Genomic DNA, 26,593 nt, shown 5'->3' on the forward strand with positions numbered 1-26,593 from the left:
GCTAACTTATTTCAGACTGAAATGGAGGCGCGAGTGGAAAAAGCAAGCTGTCAAAATCTCTGCTCACATACGTTATTTGATGGCATTTTGACCATGTTAACAACGTGTATACAGCGCGATTGAAGTAATAAAAAGTTACTGCGGTATATTTCAGTGCTTCTCAACACGATAGTTATGGTTAAAAGAGCATATGTTATTTCAATCAATGCGAGTATTTGTCTAGGTATGTGCTTGTGTGGGCAAAGGAAAAGTTGCTGCCTTGCAGTATTTAAAAATATTTATGACAGATGTGGGCTTTTCGCTGAATAAAGTAATTTTTGCTTAATGTGTGGATATTTATCAAACAAATAATTTTATGATGACGTAGAGCACGGTCTGAGACAGAAATGTGGAACTCACTATTTTTGGCTTAATATTAGCCCTTGCTAATCTTATATTCATATTTTGCCATATTTTGTTTTTTGGTTTCTTATATCCGGTGCATATAAAAGTACGAAATAATTCTGTGTTTTAAAATTTTGTTTGTATAATGTCAATGAAAATCCAGTCCAGTATTTTTGTACCGTAACAGCTCTCCTCTTGACTTCATGCTACGTTTGGTTAGTGTATTTTCATTTTCAACTTTGTGTACTTGTTCATTTTGTGCAGTAATGCCACAATAGCGTTAATGCTCGCCCATTAAGCGAGAATTTGGCAACTGACCCGCCGCAAGATGCAAAATATTTAAAATGGTCGTCATTCTTCTGACATTGTTGTTAACTCTCTCATCATACACTAACACGAAAGCGTGTTTATTTCAATGCTGGAGACAACGCAAACTGATGACACAAATTTGTAGTTTTGAACCTATAGCAAAATACCCAAATTTAAAAAATTTAAAGCCCGATTGGGTGAAACGTATATACAAAAAAGGAAACTTCAACAATTTTTAAATTAAAGCTAACAAATTTTAAACATTTGAATAAATTATTGTGAATTCATGTACTTATTTTTCATATATATTTTGTTGTATTTATATTTTCTTATATCTCCGTCTTTACTGCAAGAAATTTTTCAATTTCAGAGAGTCTTCGTAGCCGATCGATCTGTTCTACCACTTTCTGGAACTTTTAGTTTGCTATCAGTTTTAAGGTGTTCTCTCATATTTTTTTCTCTTTTATTATTATGTTTATATAAATAATTATAATAAATTAATAATTTTTTGACAGTTTTCTAACGTATATGTTAATATATATGTACATATATTTGAAATATAAATATCTTTTGATACGCAATATAGCCTTTAGAAAACACCGTACGTTCTTTACAAACATTATTAACGCTTATTCATTTAGATATTATGACCACATCTAATTTTCAAAGGGAAACTATTTTTTTCCTATATAACGCTTTGACTAGCAAATTCGACTTTATAATTTTCCACTAAAATTGCACACAAAAACACAAGAATAGCAACATAAAACAGAAAATGCAAAAATTACATTATTGATACATAAACTTTTCACAATAGCATTTTTATAATCATATTAGTATGTAGTTAAAAAAAGAATAGTTCAGCAGTGCGTATACGTAACATATTGCTCTCACATCATTTTTCCCTTAAAACATTTCTAATAAAAATGCTGAAAAATTAAAATATGCACAAAGCACAAGATTAAACTAAAATGCTGTTATATACTCACAGCGTTTGAGAGCAAAAAAATTTACTTTCGTCAGTGCGTATACGTAACATATACCGCCATACCACTAATAATTTTTACCGTATATTCACAATGGTGACCATGTTTTCCACAAAAGGGTATATGCTCTTAATTTTTTCGGTCAGCGGTTTGCTCTTTTGGTCAGCGCCATTGTCACTACAAGAAATATAATTAATTTAATTGCAGTTTAATGATACATAAGCATAGAGAGTGAAAATGCGCGATAAATCAGCAAGTTAAAAAATAATAAAAACGAATTGTCAGCGGTATTTAACAGTAGATACAATAATGAAAAAAAAACGTCGTACACATTCGTGCAATCAAGAATGAGAATAAATGAAAGAGATTACAATAGAGATGGGAGAAAATGTAATGAAAAGGAATAAAATTTTATTTTCAGTAATAACAGTAAGGATTAAAATGGAAAAAGTATTACCCTCGTGCTAACGCGGATTGCTGTCTTCGCTGAATAATTTATATTACACAGAGAGTAAAAATTGTGAAACTTTTTCACAATTTACAAAAGCATTTCGCCTTACATATTTAAGTGATAAATGAGGGTATTTCTGCGAAATCTGGGTTTGATTTTTACAACTCGAAGCTTTTGTTAAATTCTGTAGATTAAAGATTGAATATTGTAATGATGTAAGGGCTGAGGGATATTTATACCCCGTATAGGGCATATTAAGTTTGCCACGATGTTTGTAACAATCAAAAAGAAACGCCGCAGACCCTATTAAGTATGTATATAAATTATTATGTATATAATTATTGTCATAACCATGTCTTTGTTCGTCTGTGTTTAAGCAAGCTTGTCCCTAAATTTTGAGATATTGATCTGAAATCTTGCACATGTCCACTATGGGTATCATAGAGCTGCCTTGCTTTCAGAAGAACTCAATTTAGGTTCCTGTTTGGAAATCTTTTGCATTTGATAATATATTTTTACGAAATTTGGTTTGTTCATATCGGATTACCATCAAGTTAAAGACTTTTTACGCTTTTATGCTATAAAGTATGCACCTGTGAAGGGTATTATAGCTTCGGTGAGAGTGAAGTTAACGTTTTGGCTGTCTTTTTAATATGTACATAGCAAAGATTACACTGACTTGTACTACGAATAAAGCCATAAATCATTCGCATGTCTAATTTTTCACATATAAAATAGTGCTTTATTGCAGCGTTTGCTTAAAAGAATAAAATTGATTACTGAACTGCATATATTAAATGCACGGAAAAAGTACTGAGATAATAAGATTTCTTACTGTTGGAGTTTACATCTCCCAGCGGGCATTTGCCCGCAGTAAGTTATGCCTGTCGTAAGAAGCGACTAAAATCCACAGGAACTGTGTCCGTGAATGTCTTTCAATGAGCGACAAATGTCACCAGTCGTTGAGCTGGGAGCGCTCAACTGGTGGTAGCAAAAGCTACAAGGTCTTACCAGAGACTTTAAACTGGAATCACGGTGAGCAGTCTGCTCTTGATGTTTACTCCAATCTGCTCATTGGGTTTAAACCTAAAGGCAGGTAAGTGTGGAGTCGCACTGCAGCCAGGTGCCGGACCCATAGCACGGCAGAGGTTTTAGATCGACCTTGAACACGACCAAGGTGTAAAAGGAGGACTTCGTTAGGTACTCACGTAAATCACAGCGATTGTTGTTGGAGTTTACAGTTAAAATATATGAAAAATTTCTCTCATTCTGTTTTCTATGCTTTATTTATTTTATGTTTATAACTGAACTGCTCTTAAGTAACTACTTATGTCATATTTTATTGATAAATCTAGCTGCAATCAGAGCTTAGCTTTTCTAACTAAAATCTTGTTTTATTTTTTGTAATTTTTACATTTTGTAAATTTTATATTGAAAATAAGAAACTAAAACTGCAATATTAAAGCGACTATTTGAAAGCCTGCCAGAGTTTAAAGGACTTAAGACATATTCTCGTCCCACACACGCACTTATATGAATTAGCAACACACACATGTTGAAAGTGCCCACATAATATACTCAAATGCAGCCACAATTGCTTTCACATTAAACACATAAGCAAAATAAAATAAAATAAAAGTAAAATAAATTGAAACAAAGAATAAAGTAAATAAATAAACAATAAAGCGTTGTGTGCATTGCATTTATCTGAGTCAAACTGCTATTACTGTGTCTCGTATTTATTTTCAGCTGTTATTTCTAAAGCAAACATTTATTGTACACTTTTTTATTGTTCTTGTGGCCAATGGTTTGTTGCTATTGCTGGCTTTATGTCTGCCGACGGTTAGTGTGTTGCTTTCCTGCATGCTGGTTGCATTGTGTGGGTGCAATATTTGTCTGAAAAGTTGCATTGTTGATTAACTTAAAACACTGTTTGACTTTATGGCGTTGGGTATTTTGTATTGTTGTTCAGAAAAACGGTTGGGCATCAGGCTTTTTATAACAGTTTTTTCATAACTCATACACTGAGATAAATGCATTAAAGGAGTGGTTTAGAGTTCAGTTTAATATTATATAGAAAATATTGGTATTATATATAAACAGAACGAAACAATCCATACTTTTTATAATACTTGGCATAAAATAACGGTTTACGAGGGATACATTTACGCTCAAGCCTTTACTTGTTTTTATTCAATTAAATATGTCAGTTATAACTCATCAGCAAAGTGAAGGTGCGTTACTGCAATCAAAGTGTTATTATTTATTGAAGACGCCATTAACGTCAATGTCAGAAGTCATATAAAAGTAACGACGTAAGGAAAAATAAGAAAAACTCAGGAAGCTGTGCCAGAAATCGCATGTGACACTTCAGACAAAATGTCAGAGCACATAACCATCGTGACACTTATGCACACAGACATGTGAGCGAGCTCATGCCTCACGAAAAATGCAAATTTAATTTCAATCAAAATATGCATATGCTCTTGTATATACAAATTCTTATATATCTACATAATATACAACGCTATATATAAACTGTTTAACTTGTAATCAAGCAGTAAAGTGAGTGATAAAATTTATATTATAAATCAATTTAAATATAAATTACGACAAAGTGTTTGTATATAAATTTGACATTACTTATACGCCATGTCCGACATAAGCAAATTTGACCATTATGTGAAGGAGTGGCGAATATCTCAAGCAAGTGTTATGTATGGCTTAACGCATAGTTTTTGCTGCCAAAAGGTTCCATTTAACTTGCCAAATTTATTCAATGTCACCACTAAAGGCTGGCGCACGTGTAAAGATAATACAAAGTGTATGACTTAAGCGCCGAGCAAGGCAACTTGACGCCTGTGAAGCGACGGTACGAAACACGCAAAATTTTACAACGAATAAAATTCCAAGATAAATGAGTTGCAGGACACACTGACGGCAGCCACCCGTGTGTGGCGACGCAACATGCATAACATTTGATTTCCGTTTGTACTTACGACTTTTTAAAGATTTCCGCACTTGAGGGAAAGGATTTTGACTGCGGAAATTTATGTGACTAAAGAAGGGTTGGCCGATTGCGGAAGGCAGAAGACGCTGCTACTTCAATTTCAAAACACACACAAACAGAAGGACAAAACATGTAAATAAACATTTTTGAATTGATAAATACAGCTGTGTGTGTTGTGCAGTGAATGCTGCAATTGTTGCTGCACTTGTACTATAGAAGTGGGTATGGGTTTGTGTGTGTGCGCTTGAGTTTGCATAACAACTTGTAACGCACGAATGTGCAAACAAACATCACAGCTCAACATGTGAGCCAACACTCAAGCGACTTTGCATTATATTTGTATGGGATTCGAAGAACTAAACGCCCACTGGAGTTGAAGTGGAGATAAGCAAGAATGTCAGACATAATACGTATGCGCTCAAATTGCACTCAGTAATAAGCAAAAGCAATTTCGTTTGCGACAGCTAACTGCTGGCATGAAAAATTCAAACCTCTAGAATCAGTTCTTCAATGAATGATGATGCAGTTGGAAGCCATTGGTACTAGTTGACAAGTTGCATTAGTTAAAACCAAGAAAAAGCTGTGTGCACTGAATAATAACTGAATTGGCTAACAAAAATTTCGTTAGTCTTTAATGAAATCTTTTATTTTAAATTTTCAATTTTCTGGTTTATGGTTTTCTTGACAGAGAGCACACTCAGTTAAGCTAAGTTTTAATTTAAATGACTTATAAGTTGTTTCTACGAAGAAAAAATATTTTAGGCTTAAATAAGTTTTATTAAAGACTAGACAATCGAGTGTAGCATTAGTAGCTATGAGCCCACTAGTTGTCACTAGTTTCTACAGCAAGAACGGGCATGGCTAACTTTTGCAATTTCTCTATATGGACAACTAAGCACAGACTTAAATTGGCTACATAGTGGTGCGTGCACAAGTATTTAATTGTATTAAGTAAACAAATGTGCATATATGTATATGTAAAATATTTTACATATTCACATGTTAGTTATTTTACTTCGCTCTAAGGGGATTTTGATTTTAGCAGACTATGTACATAGATAATATTATGGAAATAAGTGTAATTTAAATACTCCTTTTGTAGTAGAGGCAGGCAAGGTGAATAGTAAAAGGAATAATTTAATGCATTAAAGCGTTCCGTTATAAATTTAAAACTAACTGCAAATATCAGAGATATTAAAAAAAAAATTATTATCAAATAACGAGTATTTTTCTTGAAAGTCGGAAAGAGCAGCACACGCTTCGCGACAATAGACAATAAATGAGCATGAAAGGCATACACAAATACTGTGGCTAATGAAAATTAAGATCGATTTAAATTTTTTTAAAATATCCGAAAGTTAAATTATTAACTTAATGTAATACTCAGACTATTATTTATTAAGAAGTGACTATTACAATGAAAATAAGAGAAATTTTTACTATTATACATACGAGGTATGACAATTAAGTAATGAGACTGATTCCATAAAAACCGTATATTTGAAAATTATTCTACAACTCTGCCATCCACTTCAAAGCAGTCCCCTTGGACAGCTATACAGCGATTCCAGCGCGTTTTCCATGCTTCGTAATATTTCTGGAACGCTTCGACTGGGATGTCCGCGAGTACCCTCGTCACGGTCGCCTGGATGTCCGTAATCGACTCAAAATGGGTTCCTTTGACCACCGATTTTGTTTTAGGAAACAAAAATAGTCACAGGCTGACATGTCGGGCGAATAAGGCGGCTGTTGCAACACGGCGACCCCTTTACAGGCCAAATACTGGGATACACTGAGAGCGGTGTGGCACGTCGCGTTGTCGTGATGAAGGATCCAGTTACGAGCGATGCCTGGGCGCACCCTGTTGACTCGTCTTCGCAAGCTTTCGAGTACTTGGCAATAGTAGACTTGATTCACAGTTTTCCCCGGTGGAACGAATTCTTTGTGGACGATTCCACGGCTATCAAAAAAGGCAATAATCATCGTTTTCACCTTCGACTTGCTCATGCGAGCTTTTTTCGGGCGGTGGGCGCGCGGAAACAACCATTGTGAGCTTTGGCGTTTGGTTTCCGGGTCTTATTGGAAAAACCAGCTCTCATCGCCTGTAATAACTCGTTTACCATACACTTCTGCAATATTAGCGTACGTTTCCGAAGCTATTTCGCCCAATCTGGCGCAAAATTTTATCGCGACGCGTTGCTCTTGATTTCGTTTTTCCATTTTCGTGACCAGCACTACAAACACACGTCTACTCAACTTGATGCAGCAGGCGAACTAAACAAGTTAGAGCGATAGCACATATATCAGTGGAGAGGGGAGGAATGCTGGAAAAAGAGAGAGGGAATTTCAAGGTCACAGGTTTACCACAAGCGCGGCAATAAAACCAGTCTCATTACTTCATTGTCAAACCTTATATTTAAACAAAATGAAGCTCTTCTTTCTTTCCTGTCAAGAAAGTATCGATAATTTACAAATAAAACAAAAATTTATGAATCATCATGCTAATTTATTTTATCGACTTCAAAGTACGAGTATCATCCATCGTGTCGTATTCAAAACGATTTCCCCGGAGTGGTTCTTTGAGTTACAAGAATAGACCGAAGTCACATGGAACTAAATCAGCTGAATACTGCGCTTGCTCAATGATATTTGTTTAGTGTTTGGCCAATATTTAACACAGATACGTTACGTTAAAAATTTTGTAAAATTTGTCAAACACTGCTGAAGTCGACTGACATATACAGCTGCTGTAAACCCACTGGTTGACAGATCGCCTTAATTTTTGGCTTCATAATTTAAAACAGTTGTACCAACTTAGGAAAAAAAATTACCGGGAGATGAGAAAGAAAAATGAATAATTCCCGATACTTTCTTGACAGGGTGTAGACCCTTTTGTATATAATACATTTTTATACAAAGAAACACTTTAGTCTTTCAGTGCCATCTCATGTGCCCAGCTGCTTCTTCTTCCAAAAGCAATAATTCAGATTACAATGAAATTGATATGGATTATTTCATATTAATTATATAATTTGCTTTACGAATCTGAATTCTAAAATCTAAGAATTTTGCTAATTGATAATGCCAACAAGTCTCATAATGTCTTCATCGAATTGCCACGAACATGATTACGAATAAGTTACACACACATCTAATCAGATATGGAAGAACTATAGAATACTACTGCAATATTGATGTCGTATTGATTATGCAGCAAAGCAAAATATACCAATAACTTTACGTGCGTAAGCACTTTGGCCTAATTTAAAATCGGTTTATGAATGTTGTAAGAACTCATCTAAGTATTCTTATCGAATTTAAATGATAAATCCAATAACTAAGAAAACATTCCCTTCACTGGCATCATAATTTTTTTTTTTAATGCTGTCAATTAAATTGATTTATATATTGACTCATATATAGATATCTACATTCCATGTTAGAGCTGTATTAAGAATTCATTTAATGAAGATAGTCACCCAAATGAACAGTAATCAAATCTAAATTAATAATATCGTTTAATATTTATTTAAACTGCAACGTTTACGAAAAGCTTCGATTTGATTCTGAAAATTTCCTACTGAAAACTCATTAAATAAGAGTTCAACTATTGATGAATTGCCTAAAATGCAAAATATTTACTTAGTTTTCCCAATACATCACATTTGCTAGGTGACAACAAAATATTACGTATATGCCCCGCAGCGCCTCATGCGAAACTGCAAATGCAACCAAACATGCGACTAAAAAGCAAAATAGAATATAATTAATTTCTTCTTAATTAAAACATCTATATAATTTCCAAATGATGAGCCAGCCTATCAATCTAAATGTCAGTATTTTCACTCTCTGATTTACAAAGCGGTTATTCCTTGTATGTCATCACCATGCCAGCGCCAATTATAAATATTTGATAAGCTAGCAACCACAATGCCGAAAATTATTATTTTTTTGTTTATGAGAACTACAAACGCATATTTGCTATATGTCCATATATATTGCTAAGTTGGCAAACAATGGGAGTGTAAGGTCACATATGTATATGTTGTATTGAGAGCAGCACTACTCACTATTCGCCATACGAAAATTGCTTTTTATTCGCCTCTCAGATTGTCACTAACACTGATGTTGGCATCACCGCCTCTACAGCAACAACACGGGTTAATGTAATATTAGCATGATTTGCATTTTATGCAAAAAGCTTCCAGGTTAAATCACTAACGCACCACCTCTAGCTGCGCTTTTGTAAAGGATTCCACTGAAGTGTGCAAACAACAAGAATATTAACTAGGTACAACATGCAGCCAACAGTTGAGCATCTCTATTTTTGGTCGTTGATTTGCAGCCACGCCATCATCATTATTCGTAGCCACGGGCGGGCCTAAGTTCAAACACGCGGCAAATTGTGCGTTTACCAGAACGACGCACCAAAAGTGACATCAACTATGAGTACTCAGTTATTGTCAGTTTTCTGTTTGTTCTACTGCTGTGTTTTAGACATGTGAATAATGTAAATAACGTTCAATAGAAAGGGAATAAGGAAAAATTAAAGCTCGGTTAAATAATTAAATAATAAATACGAATAAAAAAACAAATATGTGTTTCAAATATTGCTTTATGTATAATATGGGCGCTATCAAATTTCAGTAAGTTTGTTTTGATATATTTCAATTTATTAGAATATGGTGGTAGTTGGCATATTATGATGGGTTATCTCCAAGAAAAAAACACCATAGTTTTTTACAAGAAAGGTTCATGAAATTGTTAAAAACGAAAGCCATTAAATGGCAGTAAGGTTGACAATTTTGATTAAACATTACTGAAACGATGATAGCGCAAGCTCTAGGGGCCACTTAGCCATTTTCAAACTGGTTTTAGTCATATAAACATATTTCTTCAAGAAATTCTGATTTCCATTTCATTGATCAAAGAATGTAATTTTCAAAATACGGTTATGAAAGCATCCGGAATTCGGTTATGCGGCATTAATACCGCCAGATATTGGTTACAACCATTTATTTCTTTAGTTCACGTTAAACCACAAAAAATTTATTAAATGAAATCATTAAATGAAATTGGAGTGAACTTCTTGCAATATTAATTTTGATCACAACATTCTTCTTACATTGATTTATATATTAATATTTATTACAGATATGAGGATATGTACAACAATCCTACGAAGGGCACCAATTCGGAGCATCGCGATGTTGTACTCGATATACTGTCCGATGCACGTGTAGTGGGGCCACTAATGCAGACTGGCTTATTTCATGCCGATGTTAATCGACGCAATTATATGTATGTATTTGGACATAACAGTGCAACGGGACCATATGCCAATGTGAGTATTTTTTTGTGCTTTTGGTTTGAAACTTATATAGTACTATACATATGGTATATTTTCGAAAAACTTTGAGAAACGTAATTTTGAAATGTTTTCGGTATCGAAAAAATCTATTTCTTTCATTGGCCTAACTAAGTATTATCAGCCGTCAAAACTTGTTAATAAACCTTGCCGTTATTATTTCGAAGTTCTAAATTTTCTAGCCATACATCGCATATCCATCACTATGGATATATGCCTCACATTATTTGTATTTGGCACTGTATTTTGTCACACCATTAAATTTGTCGTCATGAATATTGCAAAAATATCCGTAATTCGCCAAATCGCTTTATTTACTTTTGGAAATCAATAAAAGATAAACTTGAAGTCATCAGGCTCGTTAAGCTTTATAGTATGTGCATTAGGGTGAATGATAAAAACGAATATTTTTTCGTTTAATACTCTTAGTTACTACATCTCACTAACAAAGCCTCTCCAAGAATGAGCTCTTAATTTTAAGGCCAAGACCATCCGCCTTACAATCATCAATTTTGTTTTCAATCACTTGGAAAAATATTTATTTTTCATATATTTTATTTGTCTGCGTCTGTGTGTATAATGTAAAGATTTATTTTAATGTCTTTACCGAAGCGATCGAAAACAAAACGCTCGCCAGCTGCCACTGGAGTAGCTAATATCAATACATGCGCTTCATATGTATACACGCATAAATATATGTGTATGTATTACATTTCTATGTGATCATATATCTATTGTAGAGCTCTATATGAGCTTGTGAGCTGGCGAATGTGTAGTAGAAGTAAACAAACGCTGCTGTTTGCCCTACCGACAAAGTTTGTATCGCAGTCAAAGCGGAAGGACAAACGGCATTCAGTTGGAGACAAAAGCGTGGCATTTCTATGGAAATACCAGTGGTAGAGCAAACAATGCGCGCATATACAACAATGATACAGTTGCCCTGCAGAGAGTGTTGATATAAATTAATAATGAAAGCAAGCTCCTATTAACTTTGCCGCTGTTTTTACATGCAAGTTTTTTGACAGCAGAGCGCCGTCTGCTAAGATAGCAGATATTCATAGTTAACACAAATACTTTTGAAACAATTTGATATTGGCTTCATTGTCGTGTTCAATAAATTATTTGTGGCTGTTGTATTAGAAACTTGTTGAGAAAGAAAATATATAATTTTTGCGAGACCATAAGCTGAACTCGAAAAAAATTGCAAATTTTATTTGGTTATTTATTCTTATTGTATGTTCTTAATTAATAATATAGGCACTCATAACGTACTTAAGATAAAATACTTACACAAGTGATCTCGAAGTTCTCCAATGCATGGAGCATGAAATAAACTGTTTCGCAGAGTTTTCTTCTTGGAGTAAGATCATCGAAATAAGATGGATAAATTGGAAGTCCTGCAGGTTCTCTTCTATAAAAATATTTTGTCACATATACAGCACTTAAATATGAATTAATATGACTATATGTAGTAAATATGTTTAGTATGAACAATAAATAATGTTTTTTTTTTGCAATTAAAGAAAATTTTCCAGAAGCCCTTGAAAATCAAAAGCAAATATATTATTTATTGAAAATATTCGCATATATTTTCAAAACATTATTGATGACTCCAGATTGATTTCCAAATTTTAAATTCGTAAACTAAGACTACTCAGTAATATCGGTTCAACTCCGACAAGATCAAATGCTAAGCCAATAGAACAGCTTTGAACGGTCTACAAATTAATTAATGTATTCAAAATACTTACTCTAAAACTTTTAATCATATTGAGCTCAGCAAATTTTGCAGCCATTATACTGAATATGTAGATATTTCATAGAACTAACTCAATTACTATATAACAGAACACTGATTTGTTCAGTTCATCCTTTTTTGGGAAAATAAAGACCACATTCTTGTACCGGCTGTTTTAACCGGAGCACAAGTAACGGGTGAGCCATCTAACGTTTTAAATTTGAATTATCTATATTTTGACATTGGAAACGTCAAATACCATTCGGAAAGTGACAGATATTCAGTAAAAAGTCTAATATTTACGAAATGGGTCGCTATACACTATTCTACAGTTCGCAAATTGGGCAGAAGATCGTTAGACCGAGGATGGTCAATTTTACCGAAAAATCATTTTTTCGGACGAGGTTCATTTCCACCTCGATGGTTACGTTAACAAGCAGAACTGTCGCATTTGGGCACAGAAAACCCACACGTAATCGTCGAGAAGCCAATGCACCCAGCACGAATCACTGTATGGTGCGGATTTTGGTCTGGTGGAATCATCGGCCCATTTTTCTTCGAAAATGAAGAAGGAACCGTAACCATCAATGGTGAGCGATATCGCGCACTGTTAACCGAATTTTTCTTCAAGCAAATTGAAGAGGAAGACTTGGACAACATTTGGTTCCAGCACGTGACGCTACGTGCCATACAGCAAACGCTACACTCAATCTTTTACGTTCTATCTTCGAAATTTAAAATTTTATATGGCCCACCCTATATTTTAGTGCCACTGCCATTCCCACCTTAATTCTATAACAACAATTTTTAAAATTATTATATATGTATATCAATTGAATTCAATTTATTCAAATTGTTTGTATATATTATTTCAAAGTTTACATAAATTTTATTTCCCAGAATTTATTTCTTTCTTTTCTTATCGTAGACTCAGTACCACATCATACAAAATTAGGAAAATTTGGTTTAAAACTAATTTCGAAGTTTGAAGTTTGCCTGCAGGGCCAGCATAAACTAATACAAACAAATTAAATTTAACAAGCGAGCCGAAATCAAACAAAGAAACAGTGCACATACACGCACATACGGCTATGCGGCGACTAGCGCTAATGGTGCCGCCAGCGGTCTTCATTCATTTGCTGAATTTTCGTTATTTCATTTTCTAAGAAGATGAAGCTGCTTAACACTCGTTCGCTACTTCCGCACAATTGCGGTTTGGCCAGAGCCATTTTCCCGCCGGAAAATATCGCCCTGACTGTACGGATTTATGAGTTTGTTTGTGTGTGTTTTGACATTCTAAAGGTTTAGGAATTTCAAAATAACACAAATGCACTTATGTACTCTTAAATATTTCAGTACTATCATGTCCGTTAAACTAAACCAACATTTGAAAGCCTAATTTCGAAAGAACTAAAATTTCCTTCTCGTTTCCAACCTCATTAATTTCAATTTTTTAGTAGTTAACCTAAGGGAACATGATAGATCATAGCGTAGTTAAAATTAAAGAATGAATTATTTGGAACATAACAATTCAAACAATATAAAACAGTCATTGCATGCCTTTAGTACGAGTATAGAGATGCGTGAAAATTTTATTGACGGTTATTGGTTTCTTTCACTTGACACCCACATAACCCTTTTGAGAGATTATTTCAAAAAAAAAGTATACATTCAGGCTCAGTCAGTAAGTGAATGGTTTCTTAACAATAAAGCAAAAAGTATAATAAAGCTTTTTATGAATTCTCTTTGCGCTGTAGTCTCCTCGTCATAATGAGACCCACACGACTATCTACAAAGATGTGTTAAAACGTTAAAAACTTCTTTCCTTCTTCATATTGTCAACTGGGTATTGCTATAAACATATGTATGTATGTGTGTGTGCGCGTCAGTCTGTTCTTTGTGTTTTAAAACCATATCAACCATAATTTTTTATGCGTTGAGAGAATGCTTGCCCACTTCATTACATGGCGGTGTGTGGGTTCGCATATGATTACCATGGATTTTGCCTTTATTTATTTAGCTTTTTAAGCATAGGGGCGTTGTGTGTACACGCATCACTGTTTTTGTGCTGTTTACACATGTGTTCATACAATATACAGGCAATGCAAATTAAATTAATTAAATTCCGGTTTGAAATGCAAAATTGTTTATGGCTTCACAACGGTTGGAGTGTCTGAATATTTTTTACTGCATACGAGCGCTTATTGAAAAGATTCGTATACAGGAGCGCATCAGCACAATAATGATAAAATGTTAGCAATATTCCGGCTGCTACGATTTTAGGATCGCGAGGATGTAATAATGCCAATTTATAACTAGTCGCATTAATACTTTTTTTTTTTTGGCTGAAAATATTTTTCTCAAATATTTTAAAATAAGCAACAATAATTCTAATACATATTCGCTTTACTTGGGCACAGGTTTGCTCATTTTAACCCTTTACCAACCATTAGTGTTGACGTATTTCTACATTTTTTTTCGTATATTTCTTGAGCTTATACATAAAACTTAAACTCGTCCCACCTTTAGATTAAATACAAAAAAAAATCTGTGGAAACATGAAAATACTTTTTCCTAAGACTTCCAAATGAAGCCACTCGGGCCCTAAATGCCCTAACGGCACCGCCAATGTGTTAGTATTTACATTGTGGAGGCGTCTATTCTTACAAACATACATTACATACAATATATGCGTATATATATGGTAAAATAAAAGAGCATAACGTAAGATTTTAGGCGCATTATGCCATACATCCGGGTTTGCCACATGTAACAGGCTTTTGTATAAATGTCACACGGGATTTATTGTTGTCTACAAACAGCATACATGCTGGCGTACAAAAGTTTTGTTTTTCTGCCATCTTTGCATTTTCTTAGAGACATCGTACATACGAACATACAAGTAGATATATGCACATATAGTACAGTATATAGTGCGTGTTTTTTTGGAGGATGAAATCATGAGTAGAAAGTGAAAAAATAAAATAATAAAAACGGTAGTTTTGATATGAATCGCTGGAACAATTTGGTGGTCAAACAACTTATATTGCCACGAGACACCAAAAAGTAGCAAATTATTTGCCCCTAGCTTTCGGGATTGACGGAAAGTTAGGTGCTATATTGAGCTTAAATGTGAGCAAATAAGCCAGCCAGAAGGTAATGTACAGCACAAAGTAAATTTTTTGTTTGCAAGGAAGCCCAGTGAGTGTTTCCCGGATTTCTTGTCCTTTATACATGTTAATTTAATTTGTGGCAGTTTTTACTAAAAAATGTCATTGCTCCACAACGGACACCCTTTATCACATTGTGTGTGGTTTTGACATAGCCAACAACAGCTAAGCTGCAGCTAAATTGTCTGTGCATACGATACGAACATATCGTTTATATCTGTTTAGAAATCATTTAGCAAATTGCTTGCGGATTCTCAAAAACCTGCTGAAGCTGAAGCAACAACAACTTGAGCCATAGAAAAGTTCCCTCTGATTTATTAACTGCTTTTGGTTAACCGAATACGCTATTGTTGTGTTGACTTGTGTGAAGCTTTTAGATATCTTGACTCACTCCCTTGCAATTTAAAATAAGTTTCGAAATTGGGTAAGCTGTATTAAAATAAATGTCTCTTAAGGTCACAAGCTCAATAAATCAGCCAGTTACTGGCAGTTAACTGAATGGTGACGCAGTTATATAGTATGCTTCACATTTGAGAATCCTATTATGCGCTAAAGATGTTATGGAATGTTGGCATAATGTATGTCATTGTATTAAATTAATCGAAAAAAGGATAATTGAAGTGGGAGTGAAGTGGTTTTAGTGATAAATATTAAAATTGTGGAAACTAAGTTTTTGTGAGCTCACATACATACTACTAGTAGATATAGGTCACTCCCACGACCGTGTCGGAACCCACCACCATAACAAACTTAATTGCTATATTAACATTCTAGAAACTACCTAAGTACTTTGGGGAAACACTTAGTTAGAGACATACTTAATAGTTATTTTTAACTTAAATAATGACTATATTATTGGTATGCTTCTTTAATGACTATTTAAAAATGGATTAATGGCAGAACGCAAAGTTTTCGTTGAGTCTATGAAATCACTAACAACTTAAGGGAGGCGTTCTAATATCTAACTTCTTCATGCTAAATAATAAATAAAGTAAGGATTTATGCATACGGTTTGCAACAATGTTCCCATCACAGTCATGCTACTCATAAACATTCAAACCTTCTAAAATTAATTATTGGATTTAGCTACTAACCAGAAGTTAAGAATCGATTAACCGTAGGAAGACAGACCTGAGTCATGAATAAATTGAAATTTCCTATCAATTGCAACAACGGAAGCTAACCCAATCATCCAGTATTTGCTCTCATATATGTATTAAAAATTAATAGCTATTTTCTAATTAATCTCTTAACCGATAGTTACACGTAAATTAAATATTACAGATTGTATTTACGTTGTTAGAGGAGATCATTTACATTTCGTGACTAGACTTTATTTATTTAGCATTTCATAAAGCAATCTTCGTTTTTTTTTATAATCAGACCATATTTTCATTTAACTATTGACTTATTTATTTGCCTTTCGTTAGCGTATTACATTAATGCATTAAAAAGAAGCAAAAAATCAATGATGATCAGTCATTCGAGCGGGTTTACAAAGCGGAAAGAAAAGCAAATGGCTAATATAATACGAAAAATAAACGGAACCCCTAATTCCCGCAAAAAAAGCATATTGAAGCTTCGTTGTTATTCGTGCAATCAATGATTGGTACAACGAAAATGTGTGAGGTTATGTAAACGCATTTATTTACATTCGAAGTTTTTGCAAGCACTTCGAGTGAGTGTCGGGCAGTAATGCGTTTGGACTTGTTCACTTTGCTCGAGTGTTAATGTAGCCAAAAGTTTCCAAATGCTGCCAATTGCGTTACGGCATGAGTTGAAGTGCTCTCTGCGTATTATTGAATCCACAGGAGTTGGCATCGGAATGTTCGTTTATATTTAAGTAGTTTGCACTGGGCACTGGTTGTACGGGCACGTCGCTCCAAACAGCCATCAAGCAGTCGTGACTGTGGCAGAAAGATGTTGAGTAATTCTGAATTCAGTTGCGAATTATTTGATTTTCAATATTTTTCTAATGCCAATAGCTGACTTCTGTAGAGCACGCATAATCTTTGAAGGAACTTTTTAGGTGCACTGAGAAAAATGTGCGTACATTTTTGAATTTGCATCATATACCAGTTAAATATTTACGACAAAAAGCACGTCCAAAGAAATCTACTTGAGACTTTCGCCCCCTCCTAAGGCAACTTAAACTTGAATAGATTAAATCGCTGTTGAAAAATCTATAAACTTATGTCCATCTACAGAGTTGGAGATGTTTTCTGTTGAACATTGTTCTACAGTCTTTTGAAGCATAACAGAATCTCGATAGAGCTTCAACATTAAATAGTGGTTGTAATGACAAATTGGTTGTCGTTCAAGAATAAGCAAGAACAAATTATTATAGTACGATATTGGGTTCGTAAGATACCAAATCTTGCTCCAAAAAATATACCAAGTTATTTAAGTATTAGACAACGAAGGGGCTTACAAAACCCGCGATCAATAAAATAGGCGAGTACGAAGAGGCGTATAACTCAACTATTATCTGCAATGGTTCTTCGAACAGTCTTATAATATCGTGCTCTTTATTAATTAAATCTCACAAAACTCTACTCTCTTGAATATTTAAAATTATTCTCAGTGTAGCACTCTATCATTTTTCTTGTAGACACAAAAAATAACAGATATGATACGTACATGTTTCATGAGATGTTCGTTCTATATACACATATGTATCTGTGCACATATGTATGTACATTGGTGCTTATTGAAAAACAACTACGAGTGCTATAAATATAGTGCACGAAACAAGTGAATGAGTGAAGTGAAAGTAGTAAATTTAGTGGTATTGGTTAAAAAAGAAACTATTTTCTGGGAAAGCAAAATTGGAAATTAAGACAAACATGTTACTGTGGTTGCCAAAACTTCCCGAAAGCAGTATCAACATCACAAATTACACAAGTACATGATGCACGGGCAAAATCGAAGCTATAAAAAGCTTCAGTTCTTTCGATGACACTGACTTTGATACTGCAGTGATCATACGCCCACATGGACGATGAAATTAAAGCAAGTGTCAGAAACGGAAATTGGTGAATGCAGGAAAAGACGATGAAAGAGAGTGTGATTGAAGCCAGCATAAAACCTGCTGTCAATCTAAGCATACTTGACATGAGATTGATGTCGGCATATGGACTTTGCTAGTGACGTTTCTACGGAGCGGTGTACGCAAAGATATCAAATTGATAGACTAACCCACATTCGACTTGAACATAAGCAGCTCGATGAAAATGTTGTTTTTTTAACACAACCAAGTTCAACTTTACTTACTCACTTTCACGCTGTTGAGCGGAAATTTTTGTACAAACGCTTTTTCTTCGACATTTTTCCCATTACAAAATATGATGTTATTTTTAATGGCTTGTAAACGCATGTCCATGGCTCGAGTGATGGCTTCTTTCGACAAGCCATTCGTAAGTGCACAACCATGTACACAGGCATGCGCATACAAGCAGCATAAGTGCGTAAGTGAGTGAATGGGCGCTTGAGCGTAAAGTGCATAAGTAGTATAGTACATGTATTTGTACAGCCGTTCGAACGTAAGAGTACGTGCATAAGAAGTATGCAAACATTTCAGCATGCTGCGACAGATGTACTCGCCTTGTATACTGTCTTGAGTGTGTGTTTTCAAAATTCAAACAAAATTAGACACATATGTACGTTTGAGTGTATCCAAAGACGAAACACTTTTTAAGAAATACCTAAATCCACTTACTCATGTTCGGTATATGGGGACTAGGAATATCTGAACACATTGTTACTATTTTTGTATCTTAGTTGTGCTTTATTAGGTGCATAACCTACTCATGTTTGAGTTGTTTGTTGTAAAGTAGAGTAGGTTGACAGCATTCGAAATGGTGTTTTATGAGAAGAGGGTATTGTTGGGGTTCAATGTTATTACTTTTGTAAAAGAGTAAAGAAGCAAAGAGAAGGCAATGAAAATCTGAACTAAACTTAATTTGACACCAATGGACCATGCATTTTGTTTTCGATTTGTGAATATTACCAAAAATCTCCACTTATAGGAATGATCCTATAAAATATTCTCAATGAATTTTGCTGGCGACTCTTCGGTAGCCTAGTAATAAGTATTCATCATATTAGCATAAATATGTACATACTCTTTCCTACTAAGAGCCTGTTTAATAGCTCGCTTTGTGTTTTAGTACCTTCAAGGTGCCAGGAAAAGACGTTTTATCAGAATATCTAAATAATTACTTGAGATATTTCTGACACGAACTGGTGTGCAGAAGAATGGATAGATGGATATACAGACAGATTATTTTCAGAAATCAATTTGGCTTGTCATTTTGAAGAGTTTTATATAGGAGTATAACTCACTATATAGCAGACTTATATATTTTTTTTTATCTATCTAAATTTGTATTAGACCAAATAACGCTTTAAAAGTATAAAGGGACTTTGGCTAGACATTTTTAAATATAGAGCTCACAGTTTTTCCCTTATTGAAATGTTGAATTAAGAGCTAGAAGAAAAAAAAGCTGAACTTTCTTATTCCGCTTCACATTATCTCTAGCAAAATACATTACTCTGCTTATCCCATGATTGTCATTATTTCAATTAGTCAGAAGTGCTTTCTTTCTCTCATATCTACTTTTCACACAGCCTTAGTTATATGCCTCATAATCTTTTCACAAGCTCACCAACAAACAAGCACATACTTATGTAAGTAGCTCATATATAACTGTGCGGTGCAGTAAATGCGCTGTGCGTCTCATCAATTAGAGTGCAGTGGGCGAATTACAGCAGCAAATCAAGTGTAATGCAGCTAAGATGATGATGATGCTGCTCATATTTTTGCAAAGAGAAGAAAACCCCATTTGACTCATAACTTCATTTTGTCGGATTAGTTTCTGCACAACGGACACAAGCACGCAGACGAAGAATGAAAAGCCCATACACACATACTATTTATAGCAAATAAGGGTATATTTCCTCGACGCATATTATTTGAGCAAAATGCCAAGCATCAACTTACATTACGCCAGATTACGTCTTTCAAGCAGTTAACAAATGATCACGTGTACATATGTACATAAAGGGTGTCTTTACAAGCTTAGAAATTACTAGTTGTATAGATGTCGAACTAGCAGCCTAAGTGGAAACTTTTTTTGGGGTAAGTCAAGTGAGTGGTCTATTCTGAGAATCAAGCTTAATGTTAAGTTAAGGTCGCTAAGCGACATAAAAATTACAGTTTTAAATACTAGGATGTGCTTCATAAGATTTATTATTGAAGGTCGTCATGTGCCCACAATTCAACTCAAGAAAAGCGTTAATAACATTTATATACAAAAGTATTATAACCCTATAGAAGAACCTTTTACCACACATTCTAATACAAGTTGCATATGAGCCCACTAGTGGTTAAGATGCACCCAGAATGAAATGATATACATAGAAATAGAAATGTATCTATACCAAAATACAATATGTGCCTTATACTGTAATGGTGTCAAAACCAAAATCTCTTGAAAATCCAGATTTTGAGCTGCTTTTCCTGCATAACACATAATAATGGAAATTGCATAGACATATGATGTAAGGATCACATGTTGGCCAAAATATACCAGTCATTCCAACAATTTTGCTCCAATAAGCCACTTGTGAGTAATGCTCTTTACTTTGGACTCGTAACTGCGTCTGAATTTATTTGTACTGTCTTATAATGTCATTTTGCGTCATGTTTGCCTTATGTCCATATTTTCTTTGCCGCATGAATGGTTGCAAGAACAATTTTTTTGCTTGCAAATGCGTGTATCTTTAGCTTTACACTTTCTCTCATATTTATACAATATCTTTGCAGTGATCAAGCAGCCACAGTCTACAAAGCAAAGGTTAGCACTTTAAAGGACAGCTTGATTAGTTCACACATACATACTGTAGAAGAATTGCAAACTAATATAATTTCAAGGCTTTTACATATAAGCCAATAATAAAATGCTTAAGAAAATGCTTATTTCGCTGTGTAGCATTATACTCTTATTGAGTGTTGTCAATTTCTTCTCAGAGCTGCGGAATTAAATGTATTGAATGTGAAGAAGATATGAGCCCATCAAGAGAAGCTCTGTGTATTCCCCGAAATGTTTTGTATTGATACTAATATTTATATTGAATATTTAACTTTCATAAAAAGTTCTATTTCTTTGAGCATTAAAATAAAAATTAGCATTATTTCGGTATAAAAGTTAGAGGTCGAACTGAATATCACCCGATGAATGAGCAATCAAAACTTTTTTTATAAAATGCTTACCCTCAAGCTTTTTAAACCATATTATGTAGCAGGATTACACGTATTGCTAGCATTATGATTAACCTGAGTGTATATTTACATTTCGATTTCGGTGATTGATCTAACAACAATATAATATAATTAGTAGTCGAAAAAGTCTTTTCGTATTTGGTAAATCGACGTCGTTGCAGTCGTATATCTCCAGTGCTACCAATGACATTGTGCCATACCATACAGTGTTTGAAAGCTGAGATTTTAAGCTTCATTTAAGCAAAAAAATGTGAAAAATTTAATGGACCGAATTAACAACTAGCTTTACCTCTTACAAGTTGCAAGAGTATGTAAATTTTGGTTATACCCGAAATTTGTCTTCCTTACTTGTTAGATATGAAAACAATTTTTATACTCTCGCTACAAAGATGCTAAGGAGAGTATTATAGTTTTGTTCACATAACGGTTGTTTGAGAGTCCTAAAACTAAAAGAGTCAGATATAGGAATATATATACCAAAGTGATCAGGGTGACGAGTAGAGTTGAAATCCGGATGTCTGTCTGTCCGTCCGTCCGTCTCTCCGTCCGTCCGTGCAAGCAGTAACTTGAGTAAAAATTGAGATATCATGATGAAACTTGGTACACGTATAATAAGATATTAAAGTGAAATTTGGCACAAAGGATTGCATTAGGGGGGGCACATTTGACGTAATTTTTTTGGAAAAGTGGCTAAAAGTGCGTTAACTGACTAACAAAAAACCTCAGAAACACTAAATTTTACGGAAGAAATGGCAGAAGGAAGCTGCACCCAGGCTTTTTTTTAAATTGAAAATGGGCGTAGCGTCGCCCTCTTATGGACGAAAAACCATATCTCAGGAATTACTAATCTAATTAATCTTACAGCAAAATAAAAAAATATGTAAATGACGGATAATGAAATCTCGATTATCACTTTATCATGCGAGAGTATAAAATGTTCGGTGATATCCGAACTTAGCCCTTCCTTACTTGTCCAATTCGCATTTTATTCGATTTTTGTTGTGCATACATTTTTCTCTTCTCCAAATAATTATTCCAATGGCATAATTTTTAAATTTTAGGAAAATTACCATACACGTGCAATACTTATTCCCCCCCATCGGTTTTAACTTTCATGAATACTTAATGATTATTGCCAATAAAGGAAGGCATCAGCAGCAATTCGAAGCTTTTAGTGCCAAATTGATATATATGTGAATTTTCATAAATTACCTTTGCATCCCTCGGGGCGCCGCTAAACAATCATTTGTTGTAGCTTACAGATTTACAATCATAAAAACATTTACCGAAAAATCCTCTGGGGCACTTCGTGTGAAAGAGAAAGAGAATATGTGTTATTGCCGCTTACATTTTGTCGTTTATTTCGATTATGTTGTAATTTTTCAAGCATATAAAATATATTTTGGGCCCACTAACGGGACAAATAAATAAATTTATGTGGCTACGAAATGCTTGCACACACACACTTTGGTGTACAAATATTTACATGGCAGCGCTTGTGTGTGTTGGTATTTGTTTACTTGAGCCGTCTTATAAATATGTTTGGCCTTTAGCCAAATAAATAAAAGAGCGTTTAAATAAAATTCGTGCTAACTCAAAGACCAGGCTTTGTGATGTAGTCGGCGGAAGAAAAAATAAATAAAATAAAATAAAATAAAATAAAATAAAAAAAGATGAAATAATGGTCTACTAAGAAATATTAAATACATATACATATATAAATATACAAACAAGTGCGGCAAAAAGAAATAGAGCAAACTTAACGTAAAGCTGGATGAAGCACAAGCCATGCATAAGCGGTAAGTAAAGTTGTAAGTAGAAGTAATGCGGAAAGCATGAAAAATCGCTGGATGCCAAGGAAAGGGAAAAGGCCGCCAACAACCAAGTCAAACGAAATACAACGAGCGTGCTTCTAAGTTGCCGCTTTTCGTGGTCGCCAAACGCTCTTTACGCATGTAGTTGTGCACTTTCACCACGTGACTTGGCGCAAATCTTTGATTGTGTTTAGCCGAAAAATGAAGCGCAGTAGGTCACAGCTAACAATGGACTCACAAACAAACGAATAAACAACAGCAGCAACAACGCGTAGCGCCTACACAGCGCGTCGTGGCGTTTGGCAAAGTTTGCATGCATCAAGAGTTTGCTTGTTAGCTCACAGCGTGTTCGTAGTGGAGGCGGAGTGCTGGTTTTGCTTTCAAAGCTCTACTGTAAATAAATAAATACACGAGCATTTTATTTAGTGTGTACGCTCCTACTCACTTACTGCTTGACAACTTTAAACTTTCTCATGTTTGGTTTAAGTTTGCTTATTTATTGGTCGGTTTTCTACGCTTGACACTTGGCAATTTTATTTGTTTGCCTCGCAAATAGGTACACATTAAATAAGGGATGCATAAACGCATGTGGTTTAGTTACCAGTTGAGGAGGTACGAATATGTACATATTTGTTTATTAAAGCTCTTTGAGAGCAGAACACATACAATATCTTTTTATCAACTTACAAATCCTAACAAATTTACTTTGGAACTACAAACAAATTTGATATTTTTTCATGACTCCGACGGACGGTGTTCCATTTCGAAGAAAATGGAATTAATATTTGCATGATTTGATGCCTTAAGCCGACCTCGAACCACAGTAGAAATTTAGAGGAAACCACCAGGGAAAATCATAACAAAACCCTTATACGCACGAGTTTTATTTGCGTACCTAACGCCTCCAAAAAGCCCTTTTATTATTATACAATGTCATCAGGTTTTTCAGTAAAGTCGGCATAATCCATTTAAAAACGGGTCCAACGTTGTTTCTAACTGATCCATATCTCTCAATGATCAGCAAAAGATTGCCCACATACATAGCTAAAGCACAGAAAAATTTATTAGCGGCATTTCTGAAAGACTTCCCGACACTTTAATTGCTAAAATTTAAAAGGTTGATGTCAGTTAGACGCCGCTTCATGCTACTCGCCTTGTCGGCTGCCAGAAAAATATCATTTAATTTATACTTACAACTCTTCTTAGTTAGTTCGAAAAAATGTTTCAAAGATAACAGAAATTTACTGCTTAAAGGAGTTGTGAGAGACCTGAGGCGAGTTTATAACACCTTATCTCTAAAACTACTTTGGTATTGAAATATTTTTAAGAAACCTCATAAAAAGAATAGAATAGAAATACCTCACAGGCATTGTGAATTTGTTGTTGTAGTAATACCGAAACAAGTTCCGTTCTTGTCGGAGAACATCAACTTGGTAAAGCGCAACTCTGCCATACAACAAAAGTGAGCGAACCGCCAGTTTGGCAAGTATCCAATGGTAAAACTAAGTAATCAACAACAACAACAAAAACGTCACAAATGATAACAAAGCAAGTTATGTACACAACGAACAAAATAGCCGACAAGTTTTGAATGAATGCGGCACAAGGATATAAAACCAATGAATTTCGTTAGACATGTTGAGCTAACAGCAGAACACATGCCACGGGCAAGCAAACAAGCTTACAACAAAACATATTTATGTCTACAAGGACAAACTGATACACTTACACGCAAACGCAGCGCTAACACATGCTACACGGAAGTAACCGAATATATTTGCACAACTAACAAGTGAATAAAGGAATATACACTCATTTGTAAGAGAACGTGTATGTGTGCGTATGTGTTGTTGTTGCTGTGTGGTAACACCTCATAGCAAAGAAAACTTCACACTTTCTGGCACGTAAATTCTTGGCGGAGCATCTGCTTTGAGGTTATAACCGAACACGTGCAGTTACAGACATGCAAGGATACGGCCTTGTCACCAAATAAGTGTATATGCGGCACGTGTGTGCTTTCTTGTGTCGTGTTTTGCGCCAAAATCATATTTTCGCACACAATTACAATGGCAAGGAAATGTCAAAAGAAAGCCGGAAGTTTTCATTTCACTATATTGGCGAGAAAATGAAAGTGTAAAGCTAACAAGAAGAAAACTGGCGAAAATAAACTGAATTGAAATGAATAAAAAATGAGTAAACACTAGATAACCGAAAGTAACGGAATACGCAGACAATCGTAAGCAATAATATAATAGAAAAAAATAGAGAATTCTCGCAACGAACTTGACATTTGACCAGTAAACATATTTTTTATACATATTTGTATATAATAGTTCCGAAATCACACAGCAGCATTAAATAATGTTTAGAAGAAAATGGTGGGTTTAAATAAGGGTATGATAGAAGATTTATACAAGTAATTTCGGCACACTCTTGTTTAAGAACTTTTGTCTCGCAAAACCACACATAAAAAGTATTTATATTTCTCTCTTTAAAAATTCTATATTATATAGGGTTCTTGAGTAGGTTTGAAATGATTTCTAAGTATCATTTTAGGCAGGCTCTGTGCCGTAAAGCACGTGGAACAACCGAATTATTGGGAGAAAAGTTTTAAAACTCGATTATTTCAAGAAATTGTGACAATGAATGGCCTCTAAGAAGTTGTGATTTAACACCATCAGACTGCTCCTTGTGAGATTATTTGAAGTCATTGGCCTTTAGGAATAAACCAGACTCTCCTCGAGCTTTGGAAGACAATATTGTATGTGCTTTTCATGACATATAACTAGATTTAGTGGGAAAATTACACGAAAATTGGGTTCATTGAATTTGTTCCTGCAAAAAAGTCGTAGAGGTCATTTTAATGACTTTATATTCAGGACTTAGTTGTATCGATTTTACTGCACATTTAATAAAAAAAAATTTTAATTTTCTTAATAAGTGGTGTGATTTTTTTTTTTTTAAAGAAAAATGATATCACTCTTAGTGGAAAACGCGGTACCAACATAATAAGAAAAAAATTATACGTTCGGGTCCAAAAAGATGATTTAAAAAAAATATGAGTATATCGTATAAGAAAT

The 26,593-nt window shown here is 34.4% G+C and overlaps 1 protein-coding gene across 3 annotated transcripts in view; it reads left to right on the forward strand.

The window, feature by feature from the left end:
• LOC105230312 (uncharacterized) overlaps positions 1-26,593 on the forward strand; it is a 91,990-nt gene that overhangs the window by 44,514 nt on the left and 20,883 nt on the right. For all 3 annotated transcript variants that reach the window (XM_049448280.1, XM_049448279.1, XM_011211012.4), the window contains exon 9: positions 10,295-10,484. In XM_049448280.1, coding sequence (XP_049304237.1) covers positions 10,295-10,484 — 190 coding nt within the window. The remainder of the gene's footprint in view (positions 1-10,294; positions 10,485-26,593) is intronic.

The sequence above is a fragment of the Bactrocera dorsalis genome, chromosome 2, assembly GCF_023373825.1.
Source record: "Bactrocera dorsalis isolate Fly_Bdor chromosome 2, ASM2337382v1, whole genome shotgun sequence".
Classification (NCBI taxonomy): Eukaryota; Metazoa; Arthropoda; class Insecta; order Diptera; family Tephritidae; genus Bactrocera; species Bactrocera dorsalis.